We start from the raw sequence: 17,850 nt of genomic DNA, 5'->3' as shown, positions 1-17,850 counted from the left end.
AAGCTGGACGACCATCTTTCTGATACATTTCACCTAAAACACTTGAGGCATCTTAGATGGTTAAACCTGAATCCCTCTTTTATTATGGTGAAAGATTCTTTGCTGAATGAAATATGCATGTTAAATCATTTGAGGTACTTAAGCATTGGGACAGAAGTTAAATCTCTGCCTTCGTCTTTCTCAAACCTCTGGAATCTAGAAATCTTGTGTGTGGTTAATGAAGAATCAACCTTGATACTATTACCGAGAATTTGGGATCTTGTAAAGTTGCGAGGGCTGTATGTGAGTAATTGTTCTTTCTTTGATATGGATGCAGATGAATCAATACTGATAGCAGAGGACACAAAGTTAGAGAACTTGACAGTATTACATAAACTCGTGCTTTCCTATTGGAAAGATACAGAGGATATTTTCAAAAGGCTTCCCAATCTTCAAGTGCTTTCATTTGAACTCAAGGAATCATGGGATTATTCAACAGAGCAATTTTGGTTCCCGAAAGTGGATTGCCTAACTGAACTAGAAGAACTCTCTGTAGGTTTTGAAAGTTCAAACACAAATGAAAGTGGGTCCTCTGCAGCCATAAATCGGCCATGGGATTTCACTTCCCTTTTAGTTTGAAACGTTTGCAGCTGTATGACTTTCCTCTGACATCTGATTCACTATCAACAATAGCGAGAATCCCCAACCTTGAAAAGTTGTGCCTTTATCGTACAATCATCCATGGGGAAGAATGGAACATGGGGGAGGAAGACACCTTTAAGAATCTCAAATTTTTGAAGTTGTATCAAGTGACTCTTTCCAAGTGGGAGGTTGGAGAGGAATCCTTTCCTGCGCTTGAGAAATTAGAACTGGAGAGATGTCATAAGCTTGAGGAGATTCCACCTAGTTTTGAGTATATTTGGTCACTCAAAATTATCAAACTTGTAGAGAGCCCTCAACTTAAAGATTCCGCAATGAAGATTAAGGAACATGCTGAAGATATGAGGGGAGGAGATGAGCTTCAAGTCGTTGGCCGGAAGAATATCCCGTTATTGAAGTGAACAGGTTCTTCTCCATTCTTTTGGAGTTCTGATTCTTCTACAATGTGTTTGATGAAAGTGTCAACTGAAACTAAGTAGAAATATCATTGTTTGAGAAATATATTTGAAATATACATGGCCTTATATTATGTCTCGACAATATACATCTGCCCCTGACCTTTATGGTTATAGGTTTTGCTTTCTTCTTTATCTTATAAACTACTCTTCTTCTCCTTTTTTGGGGATAATGTTTTGTAAGCGCCATTTGATCAATATATCGAAAATGACATTTTATATGTCTGACTATATCTACAGAATTGTGAGATTTACCGCCTAGTTTTGGAGATATTTATTCATTAAGAATTATCAGAGTTGAATGAAGATATGACAGGAGAAGACAAGTTTCAGGTCCATGCATGTACGCTAAGAAAATATGTGAGTAGAGATGAATTTATTACTTCTTCCCTTTTTCTTCATTTTGTGTTCCAAGATTTGTTCTTTCAAGTTATTTGCATATCATATGTTTACTCTTCAAGTTATTTGTTCTATACATTTGTGGCTAATTCTTTAGTGCTTCTGATATACAAATTTGACATTGTGGATTCACTTTTAACAAAACAGATGGGAAAAAAAACTATGTTAGAATATAGTTATTGTTGCAGTTAACTGTAAATGAGAAAATAACTGTTAAACAACAGAAGACACACTGGAGTAACGCCGAGGCCTAAGCCAGTGTCTGCTTAGAAACCAAAATAATGTGTTGTTCTGATTAATTCAGTCGTTTACAATCTTCTTTGAGTCCCTACTTATGGTACCATTACGATTATCATCCCTAATCAGAAACGGTTTTTGTTTGCGCGGATTTACCTAGCTGAACATAGCTCTAACCCATTCCGCTATCATATTTTTATTTGATTTTGATTTCAGCAACCATCCTTCCTGATGTGGCTCTTCCTAGAAGTGAGAACTTTCCTGCCCGACCAAGGAAATAAGGAGAAGATTGAAAGGGTTATGAATTCCATTGAATTAGCCCTATTTGATCGAATCGGTCAGGCGGAAATTGACACCAATCTTGGAATATGTGTATAAGTGTGTTTGATGAAAGTCTCAACTGATCTATTTGTGAATATTATGTAAAATTTGAGTAGATGAGCATGTGTTGTTTTGTGCTCTTTTTCTTCTTTCTCATTTTCAACATTTTTTAATTTACTTGAAAATCCCATTTCATTCGTTGTCTATCTCTTATAGTCCAATTATTATTACAAAGCTAGTATTAGTACATTTATGAATCAAATTACACTAGCAACTTATAATTTACTATTACCCAAAACTTTCCTCTTTGGCATTTATCTTTAAAGGATTCATTGGGCATTTATAATCTGGGTGAGTTTATAATTTTATTTTTTAAATAATAATAATAATAATGACGTGATTGAATCATCATTCACCATGTGGACAAAATAATTTTACGAATCGAATGGATTTTTTGTTAATCCATAATGGCGGATAACTTTTTTCAAAATTTGTATATTTGAGTTTCTTTTCCCTTTAATATATGATGTAAATTTTAAAGTTAAATGATCAAAAAATACACCTGAATTGTCATTTTTTTAATTTCTTTTTTTCTACTTGAACTATTACCATTTATATATTAAAACATATTTCAAAACTGATTAGAGCAATGATCAATTGTTCTCTTTTCTTATCTGAACTAGTAATAATGATATAATTCCCCCACCCACCCACCTCCCCTCTTTATCTTTTCATAGTTGAGTGACTTTTGAATTGAAAATGAAAGCTGAGTGACTTTCTGTGAAAAGAGTTGATAGTTGAGTGAACACCAAAGTTATTAACTCTCACTTTTGGTGGAATTGTATTTTTGCATATTGTTAATTACAAATTTAATATTCGTCCTTTAAATGTCTCTTCATGATTATTTCGAGTCCATCCAACTATGTTTATTACAACTGACTATAAATACAATATTGTTTCCTGATATGCATCAGGTCTTGAGAACTTGAAAGGAAAAATACAATCATGGAAAAAGCAAAATATAATGAAACAGTAAGAGAGGAAGAGGAAGCAAACAACTCATCGGTATGTCATACAAAATATAATGAACCGTTCCCTTTGTCATGATTCCATGATTCTATCTATCATGTATAGACTGTAAGGGCGTGGTATCCTAACTTTAATTTGCAGTAGAGTAATTTAACATCATGATGATATTTAATTAGCCAACTGTCTGTTGCTTTGAAATTTTGATATGACATTTGGTCTTATGGCGGATGCCATTTTCTGCTCTTCGCAAGGATGTTGTCAATGTTCTAAATTTCATGGATAGGTTAAAGAATGAAAAAGCTCAAATAGCTGCTAACATGGCCGATCAAATTGAAAATCTGAAATTTGTGCTAGCATTTATTTGTATTTACGTCCAGCTTTCTTATTTCAATTTGGAGAGATTTTAAGATACAATGAATGCTGCAAAAAGAGAGGTTAAAGATCTGCTTCGATCAATTTTGGATGATGTTGACAACAACATCGGGTGTAAATACAACTACATGAATCATACACTTCTTAGCCTCGCCAATCATATGGATGATTGTATCGGCTCATGTCAGCGTTCTAAATCAAGTGCCATCATTACTGAGGAGCAGTTGAACTTCCTCCTTCTGAATCTCCATCATCTATCCAAGTTTCTTGCTGAAAAGGTTTATCCATATGAGATTCTTCAGAATGTGTGTGGCAACATGAGAGATTTCCATGGGTTGATAGTGAATGGTTGCATTGAGCACAAGATTGTTGAATATGTCTTACCTCAGTTTCAACCTATGGCTGAGAGAGTTGGACTCTTCCTTTGGGATGAAACTATTAGTGAAGACTCTCAAGTCTTCAAGCTAGTTCATCTATTCTTGAAGATTTTTCTAATTGAACTGGATGTGATGCACATTTGTTTTACAAATTTGAAAACATCTAGTTCAGCAGAAGTTGGACGCTTCATTTTTTTTCCCATGGGCTTTTTCTAGTGAGGTTTTAACTAGGCACATTATCTACTAATGGACATCCAGTGTTGTAAAATATCATACTAAATATATATTGAGTTACTTTGGTTTGCTCATTATTATTGAACATTGCTTTCACATAGTGAGTTAGTATCATTATTTGTTTGACGACACTATACAAATTCAATTGTTACTCTGGGTTAACAAGCCATATATTACAATTTAAATTAAACCTTACTAAATTAATATAGTTGGGACTATGAAATATTATTATTTTGTAGAGATATTATTTAATCGATAAATTAATATTTATTAATTTAAAGAGTGTTTTGAGGTTCAACCTTGTGATATTGGGATAATAAGAGCTTTCAAGATGTATTATCGCAACATATTTTATTGTAGGATATTAAAAGGCTATAAAGTGAGATAAACTAATTCAGAAAAGATTAATGTTTTGGATGCTATCAAGTTTGCAATCCCGGCTTGAACGACAATTGTTCATCAAGAGACAAAAGTAAATTATTTTCGATACTGCAAAATTTGTTCGGAGGATGAAATCTCAAAGAATTTGAATGAACCCACTTGTGAAAATGTCATTCACAAACTTGAGGTCATAATTAATGTTCTCGGTTACCCCATGAAAATGGACGTCAATAACCTATTGAATTACTCAGGTGAAAATGATACATGTTCAGAGATCAACTTAGAAGAAATTGTGGATACCATAAAAAAATAATGTTAGCAGATGAGGTTACTAAAATAACAAGCAACCAAAGAAGTTTAGAAATATCACTTTTTCCTAATAAGGTTTTAACTAGGCACATTATCTACTAATGGACATCCAGTGTTGTAAAATATCATACTAAATATATATTGAGTTACCTTAGCAGACAAGCTTACTAAAATAACAAACAACCAAAGCAGTTCAGAGAGATCACTTTTTTCCCATGGGCTTTTTCTAGTGAGGTTTTAACTAGGCACATTATCTACTAATGGACATCCAGTGTTGTAAAATATCATACTAAATATATATTGAGTTACCTTAGCAGACAAGCTTACTAAAATAACAAACAACCAAAGCAGTTCAGAGAGATCACTTTTTTCCCATGGGCTTTTTCTAGTGAGGTTTTAACTAGGCACATTATCTACTAATGGACATCCAGTGTTGTAAAATATCATACTAAATATATATTGAGTTACCTTAGCAGACAAGCTTACTAAAATAACAAACAACCAAAGCAGTTCAGAGAGATCACTTTTTTCCCATGGGCTTTTTCTAGTGAGGTTTTAACTAGGCACATTATCTACTAATGGACATCCAGTGTTGTAAAATATCATACTAAATATATATTGAGTTACTTTGGTTTGCTCATTATTATTGAACATTGCTTTCACATAGTGAGTTAGTATCATTATTTGTTTGACGACACTATACAAATTCAATTGTTACTCTGGGTTAACAAGCCATATATTACAATTTAAATTAAACCTTACTAAATTAATATAGTTGGGACTATGAAATATTATTATTTTGTAGAGATATTATTTAATCGATAAATTAATATTTATTAATTTAAAGAGTGTTTTGAGGTTCAACCTTGTGATATTGGGATAATAAGAGCTTTCAAGATGTATTATCGCAACATATTTTATTGTAGGATATTAAAAGGCTATAAAGTGAGATAAACTAATTCAGAAAAGATTAATGTTTTGGATGCTATCAAGTTTGCAATCCCGGCTTGAACGACAATTGTTCATCAAGAGACAAAAGTAAATTATTTTCGATACTGCAAAATTTGTTCGGAGGATGAAATCTCAAAGAATTTGAATGAACCCACTTGTGAAAATGTCATTCACAAACTTGAGGTCATAATTAATGTTCTCGGTTACCCCATGAAAATGGACGTCAATAACCTATTGAATTACTCAGGTGAAAATGATACATGTTCAGAGATCAACTTAGAAGAAATTGTGGATACCATAAAAAAATAATGTTAGCAGATGAGGTTACTAAAATAACAAGCAACCAAAGAAGTTTAGAAATATCACTTTTTCCTAATAAGGTTTTAACTAGGCACATTATCTACTAATGGACATCCAGTGTTGTAAAATATCATACTAAATATATATTGAGTTACCTTAGCAGACAAGCTTACTAAAATAACAAACAACCAAAGCAGTTCAGAGAGATCACTTTTTTCCCATGGGCTTTTTCTAGTGAGGTTTTAACTAGGCACATTATCTACTAATGGACATCCAGTGTTGTAAAATATCATACTAAATATATATTGAGTTACCTTAGCAGACAAGCTTACTAAAATAACAAACAACCAAAGCAGTTCAGAGAGATCACTTTTTTCCCATGGGCTTTTTCTAGTGAGGTTTTAACTAGGCACATTATCTACTAATGGACATCCAGTGTTGTAAAATATCATACTAAATATATATTGAGTTACCTTAGCAGACAAGCTTACTAAAATAACAAACAACCAAAGCAGTTCAGAGAGATCACTTTTTTCCCATGGGCTTTTTCTAGTGAGGTTTTAACTAGGCACATTATCTACTAATGGACATCCAGTGTTGTAAAATATCATACTAAATATATATTGAGTTACTTTGGTTTGCTCATTATTATTGAACATTGCTTTCACATAGTGAGTTAGTATCATTATTTGTTTGACGACACTATACAAATTCAATTGTTACTCTGGGTTAACAAGCCATATATTACAATTTAAATTAAACCTTACTAAATTAATATAGTTGGGACTATGAAATATTATTATTTTGTAGAGATATTATTTAATCGATAAATTAATATTTATTAATTTAAAGAGTGTTTTGAGGTTCAACCTTGTGATATTGGGATAATAAGAGCTTTCAAGATGTATTATCGCAACATATTTTATTGTAGGATATTAAAAGGCTATAAAGTGAGATAAACTAATTCAGAAAAGATTAATGTTTTGGATGCTATCAAGTTTGCAATCCCGGCTTGAACGACAATTGTTCATCAAGAGACAAAAGTAAATTATTTTCGATACTGCAAAATTTGTTCGGAGGATGAAATCTCAAAGAATTTGAATGAACCCACTTGTGAAAATGTCATTCACAAACTTGAGGTCATAATTAATGTTCTCGGTTACCCCATGAAAATGGACGTCAATAACCTATTGAATTACTCAGGTGAAAATGATACATGTTCAGAGATCAACTTAGAAGAAATTGTGGATACCATAAAAAAATAATGTTAGCAGATGAGGTTACTAAAATAACAAGCAACCAAAGAAGTTTAGAAATATCACTTTTTCCTAATAAGGTTTTAACTAGGCACATTATCTACTAATGGACATCCAGTGTTGTAAAATATCATACTAAATATATATTGAGTTACCTTAGCAGACAAGCTTACTAAAATAACAAACAACCAAAGCAGTTCAGAGAGATCACTTTTTTCCCATGGGCTTTTTCTAGTGAGGTTTTAACTAGGCACATTATCTACTAATGGACATCCAGTGTTGTAAAATATCATACTAAATATATATTGAGTTACCTTAGCAGACAAGCTTACTAAAATAACAAACAACCAAAGCAGTTCAGAGAGATCACTTTTTTCCCATGGGCTTTTTCTAGTGAGGTTTTAACTAGGCACATTATCTACTAATGGACATCCAGTGTTGTAAAATATCATACTAAATATATATTGAGTTACCTTAGCAGACAAGCTTACTAAAATAACAAACAACCAAAGCAGTTCAGAGAGATCACTTTTTTCCCATGGGCTTTTTCTAGTGAGGTTTTAACTAGGCACATTATCTACTAATGGACATCCAGTGTTGTAAAATATCATACTAAATATATATTGAGTTACTTTGGTTTGCTCATTATTATTGAACATTGCTTTCACATAGTGAGTTAGTATCATTATTTGTTTGACGACACTATACAAATTCAATTGTTACTCTGGGTTAACAAGCCATATATTACAATTTAAATTAAACCTTACTAAATTAATATAGTTGGGACTATGAAATATTATTATTTTGTAGAGATATTATTTAATCGATAAATTAATATTTATTAATTTAAAGAGTGTTTTGAGGTTCAACCTTGTGATATTGGGATAATAAGAGCTTTCAAGATGTATTATCGCAACATATTTTATTGTAGGATATTAAAAGGCTATAAAGTGAGATAAACTAATTCAGAAAAGATTAATGTTTTGGATGCTATCAAGTTTGCAATCCCGGCTTGAACGACAATTGTTCATCAAGAGACAAAAGTAAATTATTTTCGATACTGCAAAATTTGTTCGGAGGATGAAATCTCAAAGAATTTGAATGAACCCACTTGTGAAAATGTCATTCACAAACTTGAGGTCATAATTAATGTTCTCGGTTACCCCATGAAAATGGACGTCAATAACCTATTGAATTACTCAGGTGAAAATGATACATGTTCAGAGATCAACTTAGAAGAAATTGTGGATACCATAAAAAAATAATGTTAGCAGATGAGGTTACTAAAATAACAAGCAACCAAAGAAGTTTAGAAATATCACTTTTTCCTAATAAGGTTTTAACTAGGCACATTATCTACTAATGGACATCCAGTGTTGTAAAATATCATACTAAATATATATTGAGTTACCTTAGCAGACAAGCTTACTAAAATAACAAACAACCAAAGCAGTTCAGAGAGATCACTTTTTTCCCATGGGCTTTTTCTAGTGAGGTTTTAACTAGGCACATTATCTACTAATGGACATCCAGTGTTGTAAAATATCATACTAAATATATATTGAGTTACCTTAGCAGACAAGCTTACTAAAATAACAAACAACCAAAGCAGTTCAGAGAGATCACTTTTTTCCCATGGGCTTTTTCTAGTGAGGTTTTAACTAGGCACATTATCTACTAATGGACATCCAGTGTTGTAAAATATCATACTAAATATATATTGAGTTACCTTAGCAGACAAGCTTACTAAAATAACAAACAACCAAAGCAGTTCAGAGAGATCACTTTTTTCCCATGGGCTTTTTCTAGTGAGGTTTTAACTAGGCACATTATCTACTAATGGACATCCAGTGTTGTAAAATATCATACTAAATATATATTGAGTTACTTTGGTTTGCTCATTATTATTGAACATTGCTTTCACATAGTGAGTTAGTATCATTATTTGTTTGACGACACTATACAAATTCAATTGTTACTCTGGGTTAACAAGCCATATATTACAATTTAAATTAAACCTTACTAAATTAATATAGTTGGGACTATGAAATATTATTATTTTGTAGAGATATTATTTAATCGATAAATTAATATTTATTAATTTAAAGAGTGTTTTGAGGTTCAACCTTGTGATATTGGGATAATAAGAGCTTTCAAGATGTATTATCGCAACATATTTTATTGTAGGATATTAAAAGGCTATAAAGTGAGATAAACTAATTCAGAAAAGATTAATGTTTTGGATGCTATCAAGTTTGCAATCCCGGCTTGAACGACAATTGTTCATCAAGAGACAAAAGTAAATTATTTTCGATACTGCAAAATTTGTTCGGAGGATGAAATCTCAAAGAATTTGAATGAACCCACTTGTGAAAATGTCATTCACAAACTTGAGGTCATAATTAATGTTCTCGGTTACCCCATGAAAATGGACGTCAATAACCTATTGAATTACTCAGGTGAAAATGATACATGTTCAGAGATCAACTTAGAAGAAATTGTGGATACCATAAAAAAATAATGTTAGCAGATGAGGTTACTAAAATAACAAGCAACCAAAGAAGTTTAGAAATATCACTTTTTCCTAATAAGGTTTTAACTAGGCACATTATCTACTAATGGACATCCAGTGTTGTAAAATATCATACTAAATATATATTGAGTTACCTTAGCAGACAAGCTTACTAAAATAACAAACAACCAAAGCAGTTCAGAGAGATCACTTTTTTCCCATGGGCTTTTTCTAGTGAGGTTTTAACTAGGCACATTATCTACTAATGGACATCCAGTGTTGTAAAATATCATACTAAATATATATTGAGTTACCTTAGCAGACAAGCTTACTAAAATAACAAACAACCAAAGCAGTTCAGAGAGATCACTTTTTTCCCATGGGCTTTTTCTAGTGAGGTTTTAACTAGGCACATTATCTACTAATGGACATCCAGTGTTGTAAAATATCATACTAAATATATATTGAGTTACCTTAGCAGACAAGCTTACTAAAATAACAAACAACCAAAGCAGTTCAGAGAGATCACTTTTTTCCCATGGGCTTTTTCTAGTGAGGTTTTAACTAGGCACATTATCTACTAATGGACATCCAGTGTTGTAAAATATCATACTAAATATATATTGAGTTACTTTGGTTTGCTCATTATTATTGAACATTGCTTTCACATAGTGAGTTAGTATCATTATTTGTTTGACGACACTATACAAATTCAATTGTTACTCTGGGTTAACAAGCCATATATTACAATTTAAATTAAACCTTACTAAATTAATATAGTTGGGACTATGAAATATTATTATTTTGTAGAGATATTATTTAATCGATAAATTAATATTTATTAATTTAAAGAGTGTTTTGAGGTTCAACCTTGTGATATTGGGATAATAAGAGCTTTCAAGATGTATTATCGCAACATATTTTATTGTAGGATATTAAAAGGCTATAAAGTGAGATAAACTAATTCAGAAAAGATTAATGTTTTGGATGCTATCAAGTTTGCAATCCCGGCTTGAACGACAATTGTTCATCAAGAGACAAAAGTAAATTATTTTCGATACTGCAAAATTTGTTCGGAGGATGAAATCTCAAAGAATTTGAATGAACCCACTTGTGAAAATGTCATTCACAAACTTGAGGTCATAATTAATGTTCTCGGTTACCCCATGAAAATGGACGTCAATAACCTATTGAATTACTCAGGTGAAAATGATACATGTTCAGAGATCAACTTAGAAGAAATTGTGGATACCATAAAAAAATAATGTTAGCAGATGAGGTTACTAAAATAACAAGCAACCAAAGAAGTTTAGAAATATCACTTTTTCCTAATAAGGTTTTAACTAGGCACATTATCTACTAATGGACATCTAGTGTTGTAAAATATCATACTAAATATATGTATGTCCATTTTGTTTTACTAATCATATCATACCACCGCAAATTAGGATTCCTTTTTAATTTATTTATTTTCAAAAATAGTTTTCCCATTTCATGAAAAGTTGTGACTTTTATGAAAGGTTACTACAAAAAAAAACTCAATTTATGGGGGTCATTTTGTCAATTTGTGGCGTTTTAGGGACCCCACAAACTGAATTGTGGCGATTTTTAAAAACGCTACAATTACTCTTGCCACGAGTATAGTTGTAGCGGTTTTAGTAAACCTCCACGATGCCCCCCACAAAATCACTAATAAATTTGTGGAGTTTTTCTAGTATCAATTTGTGTCGGTTTAAAACCTTCACAATATGATCCCAGTATTTTAAGTTTTTATTTTTGTGGATTTAAAACTTTTGTGATATAAGATCAATATTAACATAATTTGATTTGTGGAGTCTTACAAAATTATTATTATATAAATAATAAAAATGAAATTTGATTTACATTAAGCCTTCAAAATAATATAAAAAAATAATTTTATTAAATAACACACTTCATGCAAATCAAATTTCATTAAAACAAATTTATATTTATAAGTTTCACAAGTTCAAACTCATGTGAAATAAAAGAAAGGGAAAAAGGACAAATATACCCCCGAACTATCAAAAATGGTATACGAATACCCTTCGTTATACTATTGAGACACTAGAGCCCTTGCCGTCCAAAAAGTGGAACATTTATACCCTTCACTCTAACAGAAGGACACGTGTCGTCATCCTATGCATCTACCCTTATTATTCACCAAATTTTATACCCACAAAAAAACCCCACCCGAATTAAAAAAAAAAACCCACCCAAATAACCCACTAACCTCCCCCCCTTTTTAAGTGAACCAAACAATTTCATTGATTATCAAAGCAAAAGTAAAGTGATGCTTGAATCCAAATTTCACACGGCATAAGCGCAGCTACGGGCCACCACTACGACCGCTACCACGACGGCCATAGTCATCGTCATCCTCATCTGAATCATCGCAGCTTCTATACACATCATCAAAGTCCTTTGATTTCCGGTAACAACTGTACAAGTATGGGATGTGTGGTCCGTCGGAGCTGAAAGTGATGAGCGTATGAGGTGAGAATGATGTGTGTGAAGTTTTCTGGAAATATTAGTATTGTTGCGCCGGTGCACCAGAAAACTATTCCATAAGAATAGTCATGTGCCGACGGCACATTTGTTACACGCATTGGGCGAGTGAGATTTTTTTCGGACAGATTCCGATAAAATCATCTTCATCGGCGGCGGCAGCGACGGGGCGGAGGAGATGGCGGTGAATGAGATTTTTGAGTGAAATTTTATTGTTTAAACTTTGAAGCCTAGATAGAAAAGCCATGGCTGCTAAAATTGTTTAGCTCTCTAAAACCTTAGCTTCTCCCCATCCTCTAATTCGTCCTCAACTTCTTGTACAATCACGTCATCTTCTTCTTCTCCACTCAAATCTAAGTTGCTATCCCACTCCATCACGAGATTCGCCCCTGTATATCTTCTTCTTCTTCACCCATCTTCATGTTTGAACTTGAATTCAAAATCAAATGTTTACCCTTCCTTGCAATTGTGTTTTTAGGTTTTTTTGAGGAAATAAAATGAGTAGTCGGCAAAATTGCGTGAGATTTTTGAAGAATAAAACAGAGGATCAAGGCATGTATTCACCGCTTTGGAGTGGGTAGAAAGAATTTGGGGGTATTTTGGTTAGTTTGGGTATATTATTTGGGTGGGTCTTTTTAATTCGGGTCGTGGGTTTACAATTTGGTGAATAATAAGGGTAGATGCATAGGATGGCGACATGTGTCCGTCCGTTAGAGTGAAGGGCATAAATGTTCCACTTTTTGGACGGCAGGGGCTCTAGTGTCTCAATAGTATAACGAAGGGTATTTGTATACCATTTTCGATTGTTCGGGGGTATATTTGTCCTTTTTCCCTAAAAGAAATACAAACTTGTGTATAATAGCTTCAACATTACATTTTAAATCATAAGAAATTCACAACAAATAACTATTAAAAAATTATAGCATTTGTTTGGTGATTTAGGTTGTTGTCACTCAATCTCTTATCCAAGGTGAAGTAAGCTCAATCCCCGCATCAAGCTGAAACACTAAAAAAAAACTATATGTAATTAGATAAACATATATTGCTACATAAATAATTTTGTAAGTCTTGAAAAAAAAATCAAAGTTTAGTTCATTCCAATAAAAGCAAATTCTTGGTTTGAAAAAATTATAAAATTATGGATGAGAGAAAGTTATTGTTCTCTCATACACACTATTGTGAATAACAATGATTTCATGATTATTTCTACGAAAACAAAAGCTAGGAGTACGGAATGGAAAAATACATATTTTTAAGTTATACTTATATTGATCACAATCTCATATGCAAAGTTATCCGTTCATTTGCAATTAGTCAAATCCAATCAAGAATAAAATTATTACGTGATAATTAACTAAATTAACAAAAATAAAATTGAGGCTTACCTGAAATCAATTAAAGGTCGGCTATAAATAACTTTACGATGTGCTGAGAATTTAAAAAAATCCTGAAATATGTAAAGGCACTAATTCATTAGGTTTAACAACTTGTAAAATACAAATTAAATAATACTATAAAATTCTAATGTGGATCATCAAACTCACCTTACGAAAAGCAATATTTACTTTTAAAAACTTAAGATCAATATTTATATGAAAAAAATTATTTACCATCTATTTCATTGTGCATAACCTAGCTACAAGAGAAAAAATAATTAGCAAAAAATTAAAATTCACACTCACCTAAAAAATTACCTGAAAATGAAGTAAAAAAAAGAACTAGATATAAAGGGAAAGAGGAGAGGGTGACATAAAAGTAACAAGTTAAGAGGGAAAATGATATGGGATTTGGGTGTGGTTGTGTAACGTGGGAAGGGGTGGGAATGGGGTAGTTATTTGGTTGGTTTGAAAATTTAAGGGAATTAGTGGGAAATTTTGGTTTTAAGTCTATTTTAATAGTTTGGAGGGAAAAATAATTATTATTTATTTTTTATGCACATAACAAGCTTTTTCTTTTTAATGTTTATTAACAAGTAACTAATTAATTAATTTGACTTTAGTATTAAAAAAAGCTCAATTAAAGTTAAAATTTAAGTAAAAATAAATATTAATGAATATAACTTTATAAGATATCTTAATACAAATTAGAGTACTACTATATATAAGATAAAATATTTAAGTGTAATTGGATAAACAAAGTAGAAAAAATATCAAGCTTATCTTAATAGATTAAAAAAATAAAGGATCAAAGATTACAGTCAAATTGAAATGAAAAAGAAGAATGTGTGTGTATATAAAGAAATTAACTTTCAACATTAATTTTTATATATCATATAATTCGAAAAGTAACAAAACAAATTTTTAGGGGTCGATAATCCCCACAAATTATTCTAACTTATGATAATTCTCTAACCTCCTTAATAAAACTACCACAAAAAGATTTATATTGTGGGAGTTAGAAAAAATGCTACAAAATGTATTAATAGTGGAGTTTTTAAGAACTCCCTCAATTTCTGATAATGCATGATAACCATTTGTTCACACTACCCTTTGTTGTCTATAAATACAGGGATTTCCTCTCATTTTAAAACAACGAAAATTCTGAACTACTTCTTCTTCTTCTGCACAATTAAATATTTGTGTACTTTGCTCCTATTGAGTGGCTCATTGACACCATTGTTTTTGTATCAACACATTGGTGAATAGAATCGTTATATCCTGATAGAATCAAGATTTATTCCCTTAAACCTCGAAAACTATAGGGAAATAATTTCCTTAAGGGGACATTGTACAGTCAATGAGCTCGATTTTTTTCTTTCTGTTTCATTCTATTGTTGCAGATATTGTGGTATATTTTTTTACAGTCATTAATTTAGGCTTATGTTATTAATTGCTGTTTTGAGTACATATTTCAAACTTTGTTGTTTATGTTTCTGCAAAGTTATTGTTATAAGTATTTGTTAGTACAGATTAAATAACACACTTTAATTGAGTATTCACACATGTTTTCTTTACTGAAATTGTTGAAGGTACAATAAAAAAATTCTTTAAAGATCTATACTATCATCTCTTGAAGACAAAATTCAAATTTGGTATGTCATTGTACGGACATAAAGACCTTAAAAACTTTATCGCACCTTGATGTTTTTTTATGAATTCCGTGATATTAAATTCCTGAGCGAGGCGCATGAATTTTACTAGTTTGGTTATAATGAAAGTGGTAGGATCGAGAATTCGGGTAGTATGAAATTTAGCCAAACAATGTTATAATGACAATAACAAAGACAATAGTAAGTTGATAATAACAAAAGTAAAATAATTAAAGAAGACACAAATTTAACGTGGTTCGATCGGTGTGACCTAATCCACAAGTGGATGGAGCAATTTCACTATATCAACAAGAGTACAAAATAGAGTATAAAATTAGAGTAAATACTCTAATTAATCCCAAATACCCAAAGAGAATAACCTCACTAGATCACTCCAAAGAAAGGGTTCACACAAGTGTTTCCCAACACTAACTCTCTAACAAAATTACTGTTAATGGAAAGACAAAGAAAGAAAGCAATGAAATATTTTCATATGATTCAAGGTGTATTTCAACTAATGTCTAAGTTCCCTATTTATAGAGAAAAAAGTAGGCTTGTTGAGGTCATGGATGATGTCTTTGGATGATACAAAATATTCAATATCTCAATGTGAATATATCAAATATGATGACTTTCAAATCTTTGACAAATATATAGTTGTCAAATCTTTGACAATTATGACTGCCAAATTTTTACATTTATGACTTCCAAATCTTTCACAAAAGAAAGATAAAATAACTTTCTTCGATCAAACAAAAGGCCACATTACAGTAAACAACTAGTTGATTTACTTTGGTTTGCTCATTATTATTGAACATTCCTTTCATATAATGAGTTAGTATCATTATTTGTTAGACGACACTGTACAAATTCAATTGTTACTCTGGGTAAACAAGCCATATAGTACAATATAAATAAAATCTCACTAAATTAATATAGTTGGGACTATGAAATATTATTATTTTATAGAGATATTATTTAATCGATAAATTAATATTTATTAATTTAAAGAGTGATTTGAGGTTCAACCTTGTAATATTGCGATAGTAAGACGCAACAGATTTTATTGTAGGATATTAAAAGGCTATAAAGTGGGACAAACTAATCTAGAAAAGATTAATGTTTTGGATGCTATAAAGTTTGCAATCTCGGCTTGGACGACAATTGTTCAGCAAGAGACAAAAGTAAATTATTTTCGACATTGCAAAATTTGTTCGGAGGATGAAATCTCAAAGAATTTGAATGAACCCACTCGTGAAAATGTCATTGATGAACTTGAGGTCATAATTAATGTTTTCGGTTACCCCAGTAAAATGGACATCAATAACCTATTGAATTACCCAGGTGAAAATGATACATGTTAATAATGAAGTTGAAGATGATACAATACCTTTGGAACCATTTACGCGTAAGGAAAACACTTATCGCATCTAGAAATTTTCACAATTTTATGGTGCAGTTTGAAAAGACAACACTGAAACTTTTGAATGCATTAAGAAAAATGTAGAGATGAACTTCAACTAGATTTAGAGTTAAACAAAAAACAATACACAGTAAAATCATATTTCACTAACTTGTCTTAGATATATTTATACTTTTAAATAATTATTAATTTATAATTTATCAAAATAAGTAATTTTTCCATTAGCCCAAGTCGGGACCAGAGAAAAATATTATCTTAGAGAGATTATTAATTTGTCGAGTATTAATTTAGTGAAGTTTTACTTAGCTCATCCTTTCAGCTATTAATATTAGGATAAGGCATTATTACCCTCCTAGACTATGACCGAAATCCCAGAGACACACCTTAACTAAACTAAGGTCCTACTTACCCCCCCTGAACTTATTTTTTTTTGTAATTTTGTACACCTTTTTGGCCTACGTGACCTCCAAACATCTCCCACGTGCCTCACTTAAGTGGAGTCACGAAGTGTGCCACGTCAGTTGAGAATGAATGCATGTGTCCCAATGTCAGTTGACTGACAGATATTTTTTTGTGATTTTCTTACTATGATCTTCTCCTGCACACAAATCTTATCAGTTTGTTGGAAGGACTAGTCATATACATATGAGTATAAAAAGGGAACCATAAAAGTTACAATAGAGGAAGCAAACAACTCATGATCGGTATGTTAGGTGCCTATGTAGAATAACATATAGCATGGTAGAAATGTGGCTTTTTATATGTCTGACTATATGTCACGCCCTGAGCCTACACCCTGGGCGGGACCGGCACTCGAAGACCATTTTTGGCCCCAAGCGAACCCTTGGCCTGGCTTTCTTAACTCAGCGGAAACCTACTCAACAGAATAACTCAATGCCATGCAAAGACATAAACAACTTAGATGATACATATCTGGCCAAAAAGGCAACTCGAGTCTCAAAATAGAATATTTACATATATACATAGCTGAGAGACTCAATTCTAACTGACTGACTGTCTATGAAGCCTCTAACATACTGAGATGGATGTTGGGACAGTCCCCGCAACATCCTAACAAAATAAAACTAGAAACACAAAATA

At 31.8% G+C, this 17,850-nt stretch overlaps 2 protein-coding genes across 2 annotated transcripts in view; both read left to right on the top strand.

The window, feature by feature from the left end:
- Positions 1-17,850, top strand: part of LOC102582957 (putative late blight resistance protein homolog R1A-3) — a 54,952-nt gene that overhangs the window by 19,186 nt on the left and 17,916 nt on the right. The window contains exon 2 of the mRNA XM_015304641.1: positions 3,026-3,116. Coding sequence (XP_015160127.1) covers positions 3,057-3,116 — 60 coding nt within the window. The 5' untranslated portion in view covers positions 3,026-3,056. The remainder of the gene's footprint in view (positions 1-3,025; positions 3,117-17,850) is intronic.
- Positions 7-694, top strand: LOC107058661 (putative late blight resistance protein homolog R1A-3). Its single transcript, XM_015304643.1, has one exon. The coding sequence runs from the start codon at positions 85-87 to the stop codon at positions 616-618; it is 534 nt and encodes a 177-aa protein (XP_015160129.1). The 5' UTR covers positions 7-84; the 3' UTR covers positions 619-694.

This window comes from Solanum tuberosum, unplaced genomic scaffold, assembly GCF_000226075.1.
Source record: "Solanum tuberosum cultivar DM 1-3 516 R44 unplaced genomic scaffold, SolTub_3.0 scf00584, whole genome shotgun sequence".
NCBI classification, from domain to species: domain Eukaryota; kingdom Viridiplantae; phylum Streptophyta; class Magnoliopsida; order Solanales; family Solanaceae; genus Solanum; species Solanum tuberosum.
This window is presented reverse-complemented; position numbering and strand designations above follow the sequence as displayed.